Below are 18,875 nucleotides of genomic sequence, written 5' to 3'. Positions count from 1 at the left end.
AAATAAAAATAATTTCCAGACGAACGTGATGCAGAATACGTGAAAACGCAGACGCACATCTTTTGCAGCGTGGACCTGCCTGTGTGTATAAATAGCGGTTGCAGCACCTTGTGCCGCTCTGCAGCCCCGATGCTGAAGACGACCCGGCAGAACCAATCACACGCAGCCAGCTGTGCCACGGCAGGAGCCATGGTTACCTGGCTGCCACGGCAACCGGGGTCAACGTGTCCTGTCACACGATGATGGACGAGGTGGGAACAACAAAAAACAACAACAAAAACATACAACCGCAACTTTGCACGTATAAACCCGCAGACCCTGGTACACGGGGTGAGCGTCGCCTCAACAGGAGAGCAGAGGGTTCACGTGTTGCTGCTGCAGCATCTGGGATTCAACTGGTTTTAGAGAGAGGGAAAAGGGCCTCTGACGGTTAAATGGCGAGTAATCCACAAAGAGAAAAGCAGGGGAACGCGTCCACAGTGGGAATGACCCTCAGATGTTCCTAAAGCTCACAATTAGGCACGTAATCAGAACGCCGGTTCACTAATGAACGCCATCAGGTTCTTAACCATCCATGAAGGATTTTTATTATCCGACTGATATGAACTTGCCTCCTGATGTTCAAATCAAGAAAAGGCTTCAGATATGCCAAGAAATCTGTAACTTTTTACCACAAATGTTAGACAGAAACCGCTCACAAAGAAACAACGCTTGTGAGAGCATTTTCCTTTTCTGTACGCGTTGAAAACTTGGAAATCCACTGATGTGAGATTGTTTTTCAATAAATATGAGCGTGAAGAAGAAATATAACGAGATGCAATCTGTATTGAGCATCTTTATCAATGCAATGTGGTGAAGCAGCGCCCATGGAAAGCTCAAACACCAGAGTAGTGGCTGTTTATCAATAAAAAAACATCCCAAAAAAATCTTAATTAAATCTTCATAAATGTTCAGCCACATTTATTTTTCAAAAGCAGACAATTCACAACCACGGACACTTGGGGTCACATTTGCGGGTGTGGATATTTACTGGAAGCTGTGCTTTTGACCACCAGAAGCCGTCCGGAAGACAAGCAAACACAGAAAAACATAAAAATCTCGAGCCCTGTCCTCTGTGTCGTGTTAGGAGAGACTCCCAGGAGAGAAAAGGGAAAGGAGAAGGGAGAGGATGGAGATGGAGAGAACAGAGGAGGGGTAAAGGGAGAGAGTGAGTGGTCTAAGAGCAAAGCATGGAGGAAGAGGGGAGTAGGTGTTTCTGTGTGTGTGTGTGTGTGTGTGTGTGTGTGTGTGTGTGTGTGTGTGTGTGTGTGTGTGTGTGTGTGTGTGTGTGTGTGTGTGTGTGTGTGTCCTGGCTTATAGACAGCAGGCCCAGTAAATCAAGGCCCTATGCTCCTCTCCCCCAGTTGCACTTAGCTAATGAAAAGCATCACTACGCTACCTCGACCCCACTTAGAGCAAGAAGTAGGGGGGGGTGAAGGGGAGGGAGGGAGCGAGGGAGCGAGGGAGGGAGGGGTGACTCTCTTAAAGGTACTGCTCTTTCTTCTGCACAGGACGACACACGGACAAACATTAGTCCTGGCACACGTGACCAATCACACAACATGTATTCAGTCATCCTAAAGACCCAAAGACATGAGCTGAGCTGCAGTTGTGTGTGTGGACAGTCAAGTGTATAAACCACTAAATGAGTCATCTATGATCCTGAAGGACAGAGGAGATCAGACAGACTGAGTGTATGTGAAGTGTTTTAATCCCATGGTGGCCACTTGTGATATTTTTGCTGACTATCATCTAAAAATGTAAGTTAGCTTCAGTGGCTAGCTAGCAGATAAATAGCTTTAACATTGCCCAATTTAAACATCTTTAAGAGCTATAATCAATGTTTTTTTAATTAACAATGGCACACAGAGTGCATGACTTGTGCACCAAAATGACAAAGACGGAGTTAGTGACTAGCTGATGAACATAGCAGAGCATTTAGCCGCTGAAATAGCAGATATTTCCCCAGCCGGTTGGTGGAGACCAAAACCAGAGATAAAAGTAGTGTAAATACACAAACACAAATCTGAATGAATGATAATATTGCTCCATAACTTATCTGTGTGAAGGGAATGGTTTGTGTCGGGCGATGATATGTTAATGTTGTGTTAACAGCTTGTTTCTGCTGCCCCCAAGTGGCCAAAAAGATCCATTAAAGATCAGTTAAATACAAGAATGTGTGGCAGTTGGACACGATGGCGGTCAACAACATTTCTGTGGACACAAATCTGATCTGATCACCACAGTCGAGCATATTCTATCTACTAAAACTCTGAATATAACGGTAAATGTTTGAAGAATGTTGAAGTCTGGACAACTTGAGCTCCTACATCTGGGTTTAAACACGCAAAACAACATCCACGCTCTCTAATACCCACAGACACACATATATCAACACAAACTTCCCATTCTCACATGGAAAACCAATGCAAAACTGCACATGTGGTTCTATTCATAGCTCGGTTAGAGCTGTTCTGCATGAATTGGAAGAACGGTTTGAAAACACAAAGAGGGCCATGTTGGAATAAAGATGTACAGTATCATTTTGCATAATGATGTAATTTCACACGAGCCCTGTAGTCCAATAATCGCTCAGTCAGAGTGTCCCCGATGTGCAATAACCATCTAAGGTGCAATAATGAAATAAATACAGCCCTTCAGAGACTAAAAAACAGAAATTGAAAACATATTTGACTTTCATTTTGCTGTTTTTTTTGTATGTTTAGCGGAACAATTACATGTTCTTCTCTGTGGCACAAACAATGTCCTTATAAAGAACCAGAGTTCTTTATTTCTCCCTTATTCCTCCTGAAAAGCGTTTTTTCCAGATGAAATTGACAGTCCTCAAGGCTGCAGTAAATATTCTCTCTGTCCTCTAAAGGCTGTCCAACGGAAGACAGATACTGTGTGAGGGAGAAAGTGAGTGAGCGAGGTGAATCGTTTTCTGAATGAGTGACTACCTGGATGATGGACGAGGTGAACAGAGGGAGCGAATGAGTCACCCAGGCCAAAAAAGAAAGAAAAAGACATAGAGCGCCAAACCGTTGGATGACATGACTCAATGAAGTCAAGCATGAGGAACAGGCCCCACAGAGGGGGGGGGGGGGTGGGGGGGGGGGGGGGGGGTCCTGCACCCCGAGATGAAACAGCAGGGCCACACCTGCTTTCAATTTCCCCCAAATTGAAATCCTGTCAGGACAATGGGCGCCTTTGTGAGACGAGAGAAAACGAGAACGAGAAACAAGACGGAAAATGAGAACCAGGATGAAATTTGCAATATCTGAATGCGCGCGGGTGTGACAGCCTTTATGTGTTCCCGCTTCTACAAAGACGCTTCCAGCACATGAATGGAAGCTCGGTGCGATTTACGATCAGAATACGACTCTCACAGGCAGATTTGAAAGAAGAATCCTTCATTTCCCTCAATGCAACTGAATAGCGTCTTTTCATTCACACCCCTGTCTCCTCACATCTTTTAAACTTAAAGCCTGGTAGATATGGAGGTTTTAATCCACAGTAATCTAAATGAACAAAACCGCGTCGGACTCTTGGTCACCTCGCCGTAAACTCTGCTCTCGTTGGCAGCCGCCGCTCCTGAACTCTGTGAATCTGGGATCCCGACACACAGATGGCGAATCAAACGGCTCAAATTAGCAGGGCGGCTAAGACGGTCGAGACGAAACCGAGCTGCCAAGTCGTGTTGCTATCAACGACTTTGCTCAGCACACACACACAAATCAAGGGGTTCCGAAAAATTCTTCATGTCAAGGACACTTGAATCAGAAATATAAAGCCACGCAGGTGTTTATGAGCATCTTCACAGTAGATGGGGAAATAACAGTGGAGAATAAAGTCTCTTATAACCCCAGAGAGGCCTTTTACACGATTATGAGTACATCAGTGATTAAGTACCCATGATCATAGTAAAGCTGGTACTGCATAATCCATAGGCACAGGTTTGTAAAGCTTTCTCTGAAATAGTAAAGAGATAGAGTTTAGTATAGTTGAAATAGACACATTCCAGGAGACGCCAGGAAATCTCCATTAGGATCACAAACAAGTTTAACTCAAAAGAAGATCAAATATATGTAACGCATCTTTTCGATCTTTATTTTTTTTACAATTTGAAAGGCACTGATACACACAGTTCCTCCCTTATCTGCATCCACACTTCACTGGAGTATGGATCCACGTACAAGAACACAGATATGAGCTCAGGATGTTTTATTTATGGCGCCGAATACAGTCGGTCCCAATGGACGGACACGTGGGCCGGTTGCCATATTGTAGTAGAAACTCTGTGTGTGAGTATCTCCCTGCTTATGTGTGGGTGTGGTGTTATACAAACGCAACAAATAGACCCACGTGCATTGGAGTGTGTACGTGAGGGTGCAGCCTGTGTGCGATATGATCGATATCAGGTGCAGAGAGAGAGACACAAAGATCAATGAGCTGTGATCATGAAGTCCGAGCTGCTTATGATCATTAGCCGGCTGCTAATGAACTTAGGACGCCGTGTTTGCTAATGAGCTCTCTCCTCGAGTCCATCTCTGGGAAAGAAAGACAGAAACACGCACAGGGCAAGAACAGTGTGGACTAAGTTATGTTTTAGCTATATCCAATGGCAATCTATAACTACAAACATGAATATATTTATATTTTCTTTATGTTTGAGTCGTCCACAGATGGATCTGCTGAACTCGGGCAGAGATCCAGACTCGGGGATGAGAGTTTTTCCCCAGGGGAAGTGTGCCGAAGCCGGGTCGCGGGCCGGCTGGTGGTGGCCCGCGGCCCGGAGGGAGGCGCCCGGTCACATCGCATATAAATCACCTGGTCACAGATACACAGGGCATTGTTTAGCCAGAGTGACGGCTTACACCCTCTGAGGACAGTCTGAGTCTCAAGGATACTGTAGCACACGCCGTGCATGTGCACAGACACATGCACAAATGCAGCGGTTAGGAAACGAGAGCATGCAGCGCTGCAGGGATCTCCGGCCTGTGTGGCAGCTGAGCAGCTCATGAGGTCCCATCGGAGGCTGTTGCCCGAAAGTAGGTCTGAGTGCAGTTTCATGTCGTTTGGAGGTGGGCTTCATCATCAAAAATACAATGATCATTCATGTTGTTATTACCGGCTGAACAAAAACTTGTTTCCTGTCATATCTTTCTCAAAACCAAGTGGATAACATTGGAAAAAGCTAGAATCAGGAACCGCTGAAGGTCACAACCTCAGAAACGACTGATGAAGCCGCATGAGGACTTGACCCTTTATATCGGCCAGTGCTTAAAAAACAGCTCATTAATTGGGGTTTATTTGCAAGTGAAATTATGTTCTTTAATGTAAGTATTGTAATGTTAATTTAATGTTTAAATATATCACTTGTACTGCAATAGAAGGGAACACTTTATAATAAGTACACACTATTTATTAGCAAAGCATGAGTAAACACTTAATCCATCAATTATAAAGAATTGTTCCAACAACGCTCATTAGTGTGCAATTCATAAACAGTTATAAATGTTTTATTCTTAATTAATAAGCTTGATTATGTGTTTCATGATTGGGTTTTCATACTTTATAAATTATGGATTCCCCATTTGTAAATTAAGTGATATATATTGCAAACCAATTATTAAGGACTTATAGATGATTAACATGTGCTTTATAAACGTGTTTAAATACTGCAATTCATGATTAATTCAGGTATTTACTAGTCGTTAGTTAAGTATTAGTTAAGTATTTTGTGTGACCTGATCTAAAGTGAAAATAATATAATCTATAAATTCTATATATTAAATATGCACAGTGAAAATGTTGTTATCGAACATTTTAAATGACTTGGTGTTCAACAGTTCTCTTCCTTCCTGAAGATGAAGTCATTTCAAAGGGAAACTGTGAGATGATGCTGTTGCTATGACGCCAGCGCATAGAGACGCCGAGACAGATTCATTACAAGAATCTCCTCACTCAACGAAAGCTCATCAGCCGGCCGGCTCGCTCTTATGAGCGCAGGAAGCGACACCCTGATGCTCGCAGGCCGCTCTCATGCAGCGGCGACACAGAGGCGTGGCCGGCAGCGGCGGCCCAATCAAAGCCTGATTGATTTTCAGAGCTCTCTGGGGATTCTGTCCAGTCGATACGGGACTCTGTTAGACAACTGAAGACATGATGGATCCACCGGGCGTCTTGGCTTACTGTCTTTCAGCTGCAGACGTCCTTTTTGAGCCGCCTGGAAGTCTTTGCAGACTCGTGACGGTATAATGAGAGCAGTAGTGCCACAAACCGCTATTATGAACATTTTTTAGTCTTTAGTTTGGTCCAAGTCAAACTAAACTATAACACTAGATTCTACATGTCACATAATACATATTATTAGCGTTTTTTATAAAACCTTTCCTTTGCTCAAGCTCCCTCTGAACAGCTTTCATAGCCACATACTCAATACAAATAAAAAAGGATGTGCTCCAAAAATGACAGATTGGGCCTTTTAACCTGAGTGACCTTTTCAAATACTGTAATGTTAAAACAAATGATGCATGATTGGACTTTTAAAAAATGACATAATCTCTGCAAAGCCACTTGCTCGCACTGCTACCGGACCGCGGAGAGAGACGGCGGATGTGAACCAGAGAACATCTGTAGTCAAACGAGTGACACTGCAGAACACCATGCACGTTACCCCGGGTCTGACTGCACTCGGGTAAACACCGGCAGGAAATTCTTCAGTGAATATGTTAAAAAAATCGCTTGTTGTTATTCATGGCGGAGCTGCTTAGCATATTGTAGAGCAGTAATGAGCTCACAGAAGTATTCGGCCAGCGCTGCAGGAACTAGCCTGCATTTGTGGCTGTTTCTGTCAGCATGTCAAATCTAATATTCCCTCTGTGTGTGTGTGTGTGGGGATACATTATTAATAGCATGTATTTGAGGAGCTTTCTTAGAACCCGCTTCTCGCACGTCACTCCTCTCCTCCTCTTCCTCTCCCCGCTGATGTCACGCCCCACAACACTCATGTCTTCCCCGCTCCTTCCCTCTTCAGCGGTCGTCTCTTTTTGTCGTCGATGTGAAGGGTGATCATGTTGGATTGGAGGCCTCGCATCTGGACGGCTCAATGTCTCACTTTGCATATGAACTGCGTGGCAGCGTTTCCTCCAGCCTGCCTCTTTCCCCTTGCATCTAAATGGCCCTCTCCCCCACTGCAAGCTACAGAAAAGTAGGGCAGATGCCTCATTTAACACTCGGGTGCGATCATTACACACCCGGTATACATTATACAACAACAAAAAAGCAATGAATCCACCTACTTTTCCAATAAAGCCGGTGTTGCATTGCAGCTAGGAGCATTAAAAAGTCGGTAATGTATGCGGAAATATGTTAAGATACAGAAACCCACATTGTTTTTACTCTGGAGGGCTGCAGGGCTTCTTAAAAGGCAGATTTTGCATTTCACATGTTCAAGAAGAAGTATTCCTCAAACACAAAAGACACCGAATTGATGTTCCTCTACAAGAAAAAGATCTGATGTCCATATTCACATCCTCACGCATGTCCAGAGGTGCTTTGACTTTTGTTATTTATTTGTTTTAGCCAAGATGCTGCGTGGAAAGCCCCCGGTTCCTGACACACTCAGCCAGTCCCAGATAGCAGGAGAAGCGAGCAGCAGCAGCAGATTAAATTATACAGGAGAAACCAGAAATAGCTCCATCGCCCAGGCCGCGCGGACCCGACGCAAGAACGCGCCGACGCGAGTCGCCACCGAGCCGTCGACTAGATTAGTCCTGCAAGGATCACGGAGTCAGCTACTGTAGATATGACACATGTGGACCTGACCTCCAGCGGCCAAAGGATGGAGGACGTCAGTGGAGAAACCGGATCCCCAGCTTTGGTGAGAAGGACATCAGACCCGAGTGAACTTTGCACATTTATGGACCAGACCTCCAACTTTCCAGCGCTGCTGTGTCGTTACTTCAAAGAAACCGCTGACCATGAACTGCTCACCTCTCTACACTCCACACATAAACATAACCGCCCACTTGACAACACATGCAAGGTCATTCAGAGCTTTCGATGTAATGTGGGGAGGAAAGAAAAGCCATTGGGTCATTCATAAAAGAGACTAATGCAGCTTTCGTGGCACCTCTCCCTTATCTCTCGCCTATTGAGAAACACAACCTGCATCCAAAATACAGCACCTTTTGTCCACGATGACCTTTAGCCGACGGCTGGGTCCTGCACACTGAACACGTCTCCAAATCTGTGACTTCTTACCCAGAACATGCAGGAGAGGCAGACCCAGGTCCTGGCCCTCCCTGCCAGGGCGGAGGGCAGCGACAGAGAGACGGAGGGCATCCTGAAAAAGGGCTCTGCGGGCTCACGGCAGAAATCCACGGTATTCCCAGACATTCCCGGCGGTTCCGCTCAGGCTTCGGCGACACGGATCCATGCCGGGCGTGCACGGGGCACGGAGGGTGGGGAAGGGAACGCCGCTCTCGCTTTCTCTCTCTCTGATGGCCTTAGTCAGTCTCCCGCATCGGAGCTCCCTCCCTCTCTTGCTCTCTCTTCCACTCCTGGTCCTTCTCTCTCTCCCTCTCCCTCTCCCTTGTGTGCTCCCTCACTTCTTTCCTCCTCTCTGTCCCTCTTGAAGTGTGGTAACTTTATTTCTTGGAGGAAAGGGGGGAGGAGAGTCTTTATTTTTCCCCCTCCCAAAACTCCCCTCTCCTCAAATGATCCTTGTTAGCCCCTCCTTTCCCTTCTCTCTCTTTAACACACACACACACACACACACACACACACACACACATCTATACACACACAAACTATTCATCGACCATCGTCCACCCCCATGGCTTCCTTGCACTGCATACCTCACCTCTCTTTCCCTCCACCTCTCCTCTGCGAGCATGCTCGCTCATGTCTGCGCTAATGTCACTTCAATTTTTCATCGGCAACCGTCTCCTGTTTGCAGATCTCTCCGCTCTGCCTTCAGAAATATTTGCAGGACTCGACAGCTGCCGTGACGCAGCCGAGTGGCCGGACAAACAATGAGAATCTAACAGGTTCTCGCTGCAGCAGTCGGTGGGAATGAGATCATCGCTGTGGCATACAGGTGGTGCATATACATATGCACAGGCAGGCTCATGCACACACTAACAGAAAGGCCATATGCACAATTATTATGACCATATGGCAAGGCGGGCCTTACTCTTATTGCAGGAAAAGGGGTGATATCCTTCATGTTTTCAGAGAAAACTGTGAAAGTTATTCTTCTTCTTCTGATACTCCAATATTCAGTATTCAGAGCTCTAAAAACACTGGATCCTACATTTCCCATCATGCAACCCAGTAACTGTATTCAGATCTCCCTTGCCTGGTGAATGCTCACCTCTTTCAAACTCCATGGCCCAGTTTGTAACTCAGGCTTACTGTAAAACAATCTCCAAGGTGACATCATCAGAGTTTCTTTCTCAGACTTTATAAAGCTCTCGAACAACATTTTTTTTTACACCTCCCTGCATCCCTGCATGTATCTATACAGTCCTCTGAGTCTGTGCTAGTTATCTAGCATGCATGTATGCGTGCTAACGTTCTGCGGCACATGTGTGAGGCATTGCTACGTGCATGTGTACATCTATATCTCGCACAGCTCTGAATCAACATTATATCAGCGGTGCGGGCGCATTACATCACTCCACAGTCAGATCCATAAAGGGCTAAGAGCCAATTCATTTTGAGAAAACACCCTCTATTGATCCCTGCTGCACTCCATCACATCCACTGGAACAGTTACCTCAATCCATAGGCTAACCTGACACATAATCTGTGTGTGTGCGCGTGTGTGTGTCCTTCTGCGTGTCAAATCAACATAATGTCAGCACTGTGTGGACGCACTGGGGGAATGCTACTGGTTGTGTTGGAGCGCTCTTGAACTGGTTTTCAAATGGATTCGGTGTCTGCGTTCGACACACGACAGCCACTTTCTCCCTGCAGCCAACTGGTCTAAACTGGGTTGCTAGCAGCCTCTAGTGGCCTCCAACCAATACTCAGACAGTCTGAAATAGGTAAAAGCAAACTTGTATAAACATATAACTCGCGCATGCATCTCGTGTTTTTATCGGTCTGGATGCAGCCAGAACACTCGTTGTACGACCTGCATATAGCATTGATTTTGGGTCTGCTATTGGGAGTGGTGTATTTTCTCAGTACAAAATTTTTGCACAGTGAGGTCAGATTCTTATTCCCTTATTCCCAATGCAACATGCCAGAACTCACTGAAAACACACGGCCATGCAGGCACAAGCACACACCCACACACTTTATTTCCCACAGAATTGTACTGGACTTTAGACCATCACGGGACAGTGAAACTCAGACTAATGATGTTAGCAGCCCTCTGCCTACTTAAAGGTTGGGGGAACTTTGCTATACATGCACACGGAGACAGTGGTATTTGACCACCACAAAAACACCCAAACTGTGATGGAAGAGAAGCGAGAGAGAGAAAAAAGAGAAGTATTCCACGTTGACTCTGCAGTCTCCTCCTCTGTCGCTGGAGAATCCATCACATTAAAGCTTTAATGCTAAAATAACAAAGCATCCATCACGCTGAACGCCGGCCCAGAATACAGCGAGCCGTTCAGGGCAGAAGTCTGCGACTCTCCGGGTGCGGTACCTGCACACCGCTCGCCACAGTCGGACGACATTACTCAAAGTAAGTTGGGAGCGTGTGATAAATACAGCGAGCAATGAATGAGGTTTTCATGCATATGCTGGAGAGGCAATGTAGAGGGAGAGAATAAGGGGCTATTCAGCGGACAGGTTTCCCATCACCCTCTTCTCTTCTGGCTGTCTGCAGGACTGCCTGATGTGAATTTACTGCCCTGGGGGACATTAGTTAAATGAATAGGGAGGCAAGTAAACACAACATACTGGAGGAGAGGAGGGGAGAGGAGAGGAAACAAGTGGTGAAAGAGGAGGAAAGAAGAGTGGAAAAGGCAAGGAAATGAGATGAAATAGAAGGAACGGAACACAGAGGAGAGGATTCAAAGAAAAGAAAAGAAACAGAGGGAAAAGAGAGGACAAGGAGATGAGAAGAGAGGAGAAGATTAAACAAAAGAACAGGAGAGAGAGGAGGGCAGGAGATGAAAGGACACGAGAGGAAATTAAACGGAATGAAAGAAAATGAGCGGAACATAAAGAAGACGAGAGAAGACAGGAGGAAAGAGGGCAGAGGATCCAATGCAAGAAAAGAAAATTGGCGAGAAGAGACGACAGGATATGAGGAGGAGAGTTACCCTTTCATAGTGCCGCTGTAGTGTCACCATAGTAACACACATGGAGAAAACCTTTACACATCATCCCTCCACCTCCCTCGCCTCTTTCTTACAAAACCGCCGCACATTCACAGTCAAACACACACACATACACACACACACACACACGGCAACAGTATTCCGAGCCCGTCTCCCGTTGTAACCCGGCCCCATCATGTGGGGACTGTGTGAGCCGCGTTGCCATGGAAACTGAACACCTCACAGCGGTCCTCTGGAGGGAAGACACACAGCCTTACCTCTCCACTTTCACCTCCCGGTGGGTCACGTGATCCAGGGCTGCAGCCGGAGTCTCCCAAACTGCAAGAAGTGCCCTAAGATCCGCGTTTATTCATTTGTATAATGAATAACACACATATATATATATATATATATATATATATATATATATATATATATATATATATATATATATATATATATATATATACACACTGATATCTATTGGTGGTCAGACAACTGTTGGTATTACGATTGGAGAAACAAGTGGTGAGAACTTAAACGGTGATATCTTACGTCAGTGATAAAAAAGCAATATGTACAATATTTTGATCACGCTTACGCATTATGTATATTGACAACTACATAAGGCCCGGGAAACGTATATACTGTGCATCTTCTGAAGGTGAAAAGATTAATATATGTGCCATATTATCAGCGCATGAACTCTCTATTTAGTCTGTTAAGTCATAAAAATACAAATAAATCTTCAAGTGAAACAATCTTCCACCGCTGTAATGTTAACCTTTTGCCCGTGGAAACCAACTTTTTTTTAAAGATCTTGATAGAAATGAGTTTCTGTACTGAAACCAGAACAGCAGCTGCTACACTGGAGATTACATTCAGTTTCACTGAAATCTGAGGACTATATAGGAGGAAATATAGACAAGGACTTGATCTTTGCAGATAGTATTTTTAGTATGTGGGCTCCATGAATGTTCCTGTCCAAGCAATACCATATATATATATATATATATATATATATATATATATATATATATATATATATACACCTTAACAAGGGTACATCCCTAGTGACAAGTCCCATTTTACAGTGTAGGCTCAAGGGTTGAAGATGTGCCCGAGCTTCCTCTCTAACGTCTCTCTCTATAACCATAATGCTGGGGTCAATTACAAAAATGGTGCAAAAATGTGTGTTTCTATGAACAAGGGGAAAGAAATCAAACAAAAGGAAATCCTCTTTCTCGATTGAAGGGGAAAAGATGCCAATGCTGAGAGGACGGGCTGAGCCAAAGCTGTGACTGAACGAACATAATGGTTTGGGGATTCATTGCATAGGGTCGAGGAGATATATAATGAGAGTGTGTGTGTGTGTGTGTGTGCAAAGGCTCTAACAAGCTCCACACATTTACACACGCATATACGAGAGTGCGACAAGGGGAGTGTGGTGGGATAAAGCGCGGGTGTAGAGATAAGGAGCTGCGGCAATGGGTGGGGGCGGGGGCTTGCTGCTGGTGTTGGTGCTGCTGGGGAGGGTGTTGGGGCTGGAAAGAGACGGGCGGCTGCAGCACTGCACGCTACGGCGTCACCACACAGCAAAAATCCCATCACCGCCAACACCGGCCAAAACGCAGTCGAGTTGCAGCAATGCAACACTCAAGTTCCTCAACCTTTTTGACTGACATCTGCGTTCTGGAGCGGAGCGGTTCATGCAACACAAAAAATACCCAATGGTGAGGATGAAAGGTATGAGGGCGCAGAGGAAAGTCCCAAAAGGTGTCTTGAGTTTGTGGCGATGTTTCCACTTAAAACTGCTGAGGGTGCAGCGCATTAAGCTGATTTGATCAGTGGTTCCTGCCTCGGGGCAACTGTTCTCGAGATGCTCATGGTGGTTAGAAACATTACAAAAATCACCTCCACTCATCCCCAGTCATCAGAGGATGACCTCAGGTACTGTTTCTGGTGTCCCTACATGTGTGTGCGTGCCTGTGTGAGCGTGTGTTGAATGGAAATAGTGCCATTTGGTTGTTACACATGATTGACTATCTGCTAGAGAAGAGCCCCCCCACCACCACCACCCCAAAAAAAGCAGAGACTGCACTCCATGTTTTGCTAATAACATTGGCTTCGGGGAAGCAGACAAAGAAGCATTGGTGCGTTCAGCTGATACCATTCAAGGAACTCCGTTTGGCCTTTCTCGCTCGTACACATGAGCCACGCGACCGTCGGAATATGGCGCAGGGGATCAAAGACTGGCAGCGCTCGTCAAAAGCGAACAAATACAGCATGACACGCAATGGCAGGAGATGGATGGAGAGAGAAGCGAGAGCTCTTTCATGGGAATACGCGAACCCCCCAATAATGGTGCATTGCAATCCTGCAGCTCCGAAGGCAAGGTGACCCTATGTACCAGGAGCAACTACCATTTGTTCCAGGTGGTTGCTGCAAGTGCCCATGGCTCTAGTGGCTCATCCAAAACCTCACGGTTCCCCACCATCTTCTATCTGGAGCGGCTGCCTGGAGACCACTTGGAGATGTAACACTGACCTTGAATCAGCACTTAGAGGAACACCAACCAGCCTGCCAGAGCTCATGGTCCATGACCAGCTGCCAAGCTCCTCTTTCACAGCTACGTCACTTGGTGGTTTGGGTGAAAGCGGCCGTATGCATGTAATGGATGAGTGGCGAGGCCCAGCCCGACGTATATTTCATGCAGGATGAGAAATCCAGACATACGTGTTGGCATTCAGTGGAGGAGAAAGTCATCTGCGTGCGTTGAAGTGAGACATGAGAGGCGACATGTGCAGAACTCGTCATCTAAGTCCACTGAATCGCGGCTCAGGCTCCCGTTGCACCCCCCTCCCACCCTCCGTCAAGTCTTACCTTGTTTCGCTTGGCCCCCCGCAGAGGAAAGAAGCAGGCGAAGAGGAACTTGCCCCAGCTGACGACGGCAGCCAGGCACCAGTTGAGGCGAGCCATGCCTGCGTCTGTCCCGTCTCGTCTGCCAGCCTCTTATCTCACCCCCCACTCGGCGCCGGGATAGGATCCTGCAGCCCACCCGCCCTCACCCCCCAGTCAAAAGAACGATGTCAAGCGCACAAAAAAAAGACCCTCTTGTCCTACTCCGTGGAGCAGAAATGAACTGGAAGTCGGACGATGACTGGGGCTTTATTTTCCTTTCAGGGTTGTTGTTTTTTTGTGGTGAATTTGGCTACCTGTCTGGCTATGTGTCTGCAATTCCAATTTGAGGGGGAGGAAAGGGGGGCGGGGGGGTCGGTGTGAAGCTACTGGCGTCCCACAAATGGACGAGACCTTTGGACGGGTCTAGGGGGACCCGAACGCTTCGAGAGCCTGAAACTGTCCTCCTGTCTTTGCATCCATCTGTGTTCCGCTCTCTTTGGTGTCTTCTGTCTCCACAGCCCGGTCTGGATGAGTCAGTCCTCAAAGTGTGATGAGCACCGTCGGCTGCATGATGCGAAGAGCCCGTCGCTGATCGACGACACTGTTACACATACACACGCTGGCATGCCCACACTCTCCGTCTCTCACACACACTCACACACATTCATGCACATGTACGCTCGCCTGCAAAAAAAACCCCCCAAAAAAACCCTGCTGTCCTGGCACATACATCCACAGGCAGAAGAGCCCCCCTCTCTGGTCACACGGCTCCCCTCCAGGCTCAGGATCCCCGGTGCTTCGCGCTCACACACTCCGCTCACACACACTCGTCCCCCTCTCTCTCTCTCTCGCTCTGTACTGCTCTCTCACACATACACACATGCACTGATGCTGCAGCACTTACTCAGCCAGCGCGGGAGGAGGGGAGCAAAAGAGTGAGGAGGAGGAAGAGGAGGAGGAGGAGGAGGAGGGGGGGTGGGAGAGAAAAGGAGAAATGACTGGGAACATAACGTTAGAAGAGAGAGAGAGGGAGAGAAAAAATGGAAAACAGAAAGGGTTTCTGCTGAGAACGACAGATTGAGTGTATTCATCCAGTGTTTGTGTTTCAGAGTTGAAGCCAGTGTCGCCGAGGAGGAGACGGCGATGTGCGTGCGAAGGAAAGTGCGCATCAAGTAGTGATCACTTGGAGAGGTGGAGGAGCAACACAACGGGCAGAAAGAGTGAATGGAGGAGTCAAGATGGACGGATGAGAGACATCAGGAGAGGAGAAGGACAAAAAGGGAGAGCAGCGAGTCGCAGAAGGAGGGGAGACTGTGTTTGAGAATATTGAGCAGAGAATACTGGTGAACACACACACACACACACACCAGCTTGCGCAACATACGCACACCAACGGACACGCAGCAGCTGTCACGGTGCGAGGCGGATACAGGGTGAGAGGATTGTAGTGTGTGAGGAGAATTGGGTCGAAGGGAGAGAAGGAGGGAGGAGAGAAGGAAAGGAGAGAGGATGACAGAAGAGGAGAGGAGCGGGGTGTTGAATCATTGTGTCTTGGGTGATTATTTCCCTCTCTCTAACACACACACACACACACACACACACACACACACACACGCACACAACTGCAGGTGGTGCACAGGCTCGTTCACTGTGCTGCAGTCTCTCTACGCTTCAGTGGGAGCACATTTTCACTGCAGAACGCTTTTCTCTGCTATACCCCTACCCCCCTCCTCCTCCTCCTCTTCCTCCCCCTCCTCCCCCTCCTCCTCAATCCCCCAACCCCTCCCACCATGCACACCACCGCCACACCAACGCAATCACAACACATCAAAGCAATGAGCGAGGGAGATAAAGTGTGGAGAGGATGCTGTTCTGTCAACCAAAGCTAGCTTAGCCCGAGGGGGTGGGGATGGGGCTGTGTTTTGGGGGAAAATAACACAAATGGTTTGGTCGCATGGCAATACGTTGGCATATATAATAAATAAATAAATATATATATATCTTTTGACAGAGAACTGCTCCCGTCAGAGCTGCTCTGCGTATCATCAAGAGAAGTGAAATCTGCATTCAGTGCACATGACAGTATATAAACACGGTGCGCCATCTCCCCATGCGTGTTCCTGCATGAGACGGAATCAATGGCTCGCCTGGAGAAAAAGCATTTAATGCATTTGCAGATATATTCAGAGCAAAATGCAATTCATCAATCCATGCTGTGCATTGCTTATGATCAACTACTGAATGCACGAATGAATGAAGTTGCCTCCGTATGAGTTGCTTCTGTGGAAGGCAGTAAAAATATAGGTTTTTTTATATAATGAAGCAGTACTTTCAGTCTTCAATCTATGATCTTGGACGTTTCCGACTCCCTCCCAAAGAGGAAGTTTGGCGTTTTTGGACTAAAAAGTCGAGGGCTGTGGTCACTGATAACCAAAGCGCCGCCTCTGCTGCGACACCCCAAAACACAACGACAGAGTGGTATCACCACATCACTTGCAACAACTGTGATGACCGTCAAAGCGGTCAAAGGGCGAGGAGCCCGGGGACGAGACTGACATCAGCTGTTTGCAAACAACACGACCGGTCACAACATCGACCAGGAGTCAGCGAGCGTCCGGAGAAAGATCGAGGGAGACACTCACACTCGACACCAGAGGCCATCTTTGAACAGAGAAAGAAATGTAGGACCACCTGTTATCACATGACCAAAGGGGGCTCCCTCTATCCTCCAGCTCCCCCCGGGGGAAGAGCAACATGAGGAGGGATCCGAGTATAGATTAACGTAAAGTCACTGCACGGACAATCAGGATGACAGTATGCATACATTGCATTTAGAATATTTAGCAATTCCAACATTTAGCAGAATGCCTTTGAATATCCTCAAGAATGGGGTTGAACTTTTTCGCTTTTTGAGAGCAAGCGTACTTAATTATCAACAACCCTGTATGCAAACCAGGCTGCATTGCATTGTGGTCTACTGAGGCCGGCGTTCACTATAATGGTCGACGTATGATGTCAGTATGATGTTGATGCAAAATGGCAGCTCTATAGAAAGAAGCTCTCAATGTCTGATGAGCAGACAACAAACCCTGACATGTATATCCTGGATGTTTTAGCTATAGAAAACAAATACATCTAAGTCACATCACACATCTATCAATGGCCACTTTCCTGCAGAAAAATGTGCACCCAAAAAAGCAAAACAGGCCACATTCATACAAAGTTTGTCGTAAAAAATAAGAACTAAACACAATAATAATATAGCCAATATAATATAATATAATATAGACAATATAGCCCTTGATGTCCATTTTCCTCAGGGATATTGACGCAGGAATTCGTTTTTGTGCTGCACAGTTTCCTACAGCAGTGTTCTGTACATCTCAGTGTGAGACTGGGCTCGTGTCCCACTCTCTTGGCAACGCGCTGACCTTTCTCATTAGGCATAAGCAACTTGCATAATCACTGCTGACTTCTATTGACTGGCCTGTCACGCTGCCTCTCCGTTTGACTGGAAACCCCGTGAAAAAGTGGCGGCTGCCAGAAAAACTTCTCCCTCGATGACTTTCCCCCTGTCATCTGCAGCAGGATCAGAATCTATCATTTTTCACAGAGTGCACAAAAACAGGGACAATGTTGGCTCTTTATCCTCTATTGCACCACAGGTTTTCTCGCAACATATCAATATTTATCAACCGTTGGCTGTTTTCCCTTCTGTCCAAATATATGCCCCGTTTGAATCTAAATCCTGTCTCTTAATATTGTTTAATGTTGAACCTAATGAGAGCTCCTTGTCCCGGTCTACAGCTCACATCTGCGGTGTATTCATTTGCTCAGAGCAAGGTTACGTGAATTTTTCATCACATTGCAAACAAAATCTGAGGAAAGCTAATTTGAGTGAATGCTTTTCACAGCAAAGATCGTAATGAATGTTTCATTAAACCTCTTGTTGACTCAAAGGAGAGATCAACAAACTAGTTCCCAGTTTGATGAGAACACAGTTCTTCTAATTTAAACTACGACTGCCGCACTTTTATCACAACACAGCTGAGTGGGAAAAAGTGAATTAACTACTGCTCTCCCAACTGTATTTAAAAGGAACAGTTCATCAAGTTGGTAAATACACTTATTTCCTTTCTTGTATGGAGAGTGCGATGAGACCATGGGTAGCTGGTTTACTTAGCTTAGCATAATGACTGAAAACAGGGGGTAACTGCTAGCTTGGCTCTGTCCAAAATAATTTCCCCGTTACCTCTAAATCTCACTAATTAACTTACTGTTTAATCCATACAAAGCCCAAGTGAAAAACAATTTGTTCTTTTATTAGGGGTTATGTGGCAAGTTTTCCTGGTCAGGGCCAGTTGCCCGGCAACCAGTGGGACTCGGCAAAGCCATGCAAAGCGAATTCACGCGTTTCCACTTGTGTTTGTACTAACGACACAAACGAGATGCAACGTGTTAATTGGTGAGCCGTAGAGATGCTGAGGATCCTGGAGAGGCGGGATAACCGTTTCCAGTCTTTATGCTAAGCTAAGTTAGCCTATTGCTGCCGAGGTTTCCATTACGATGTGACCTTCCAGGTGTGAAGACGTCTGTCCCACCCATAGTCAAAATAATTATTAGCAGCAGCTCACAGTTTGCAGGCTT

General features: G+C 46.3%; 1 protein-coding gene across 1 annotated transcript in view; it reads right to left on the bottom strand.

The window, feature by feature from the left end:
- tns1a (tensin 1a) overlaps nucleotides 1-14,306 on the bottom strand; it is a gene marked incomplete at its 5' end in the record, with an annotated part of 76,837 nt that extends 62,531 nt beyond the window's left edge. Inside the window, one exon of the mRNA XM_079236607.1 lies at nucleotides 14,211-14,306. Coding sequence (XP_079092733.1) covers nucleotides 14,211-14,306 — 96 coding nt within the window. The remainder of the gene's footprint in view (nucleotides 1-14,210) is intronic.
- Between the last annotated feature and the right edge of the window lie 4,569 nt (nucleotides 14,307-18,875).

This window comes from Taurulus bubalis (assembly GCF_910589615.1).
Source record: "Taurulus bubalis genome assembly, chromosome: 21".
NCBI lineage: Eukaryota > Metazoa > Chordata > Actinopteri > Perciformes > Cottidae > Taurulus > Taurulus bubalis.
Note: the sequence above shows the minus strand (reverse complement) of the source record. Positions and strands in the feature narration are given on the sequence as shown.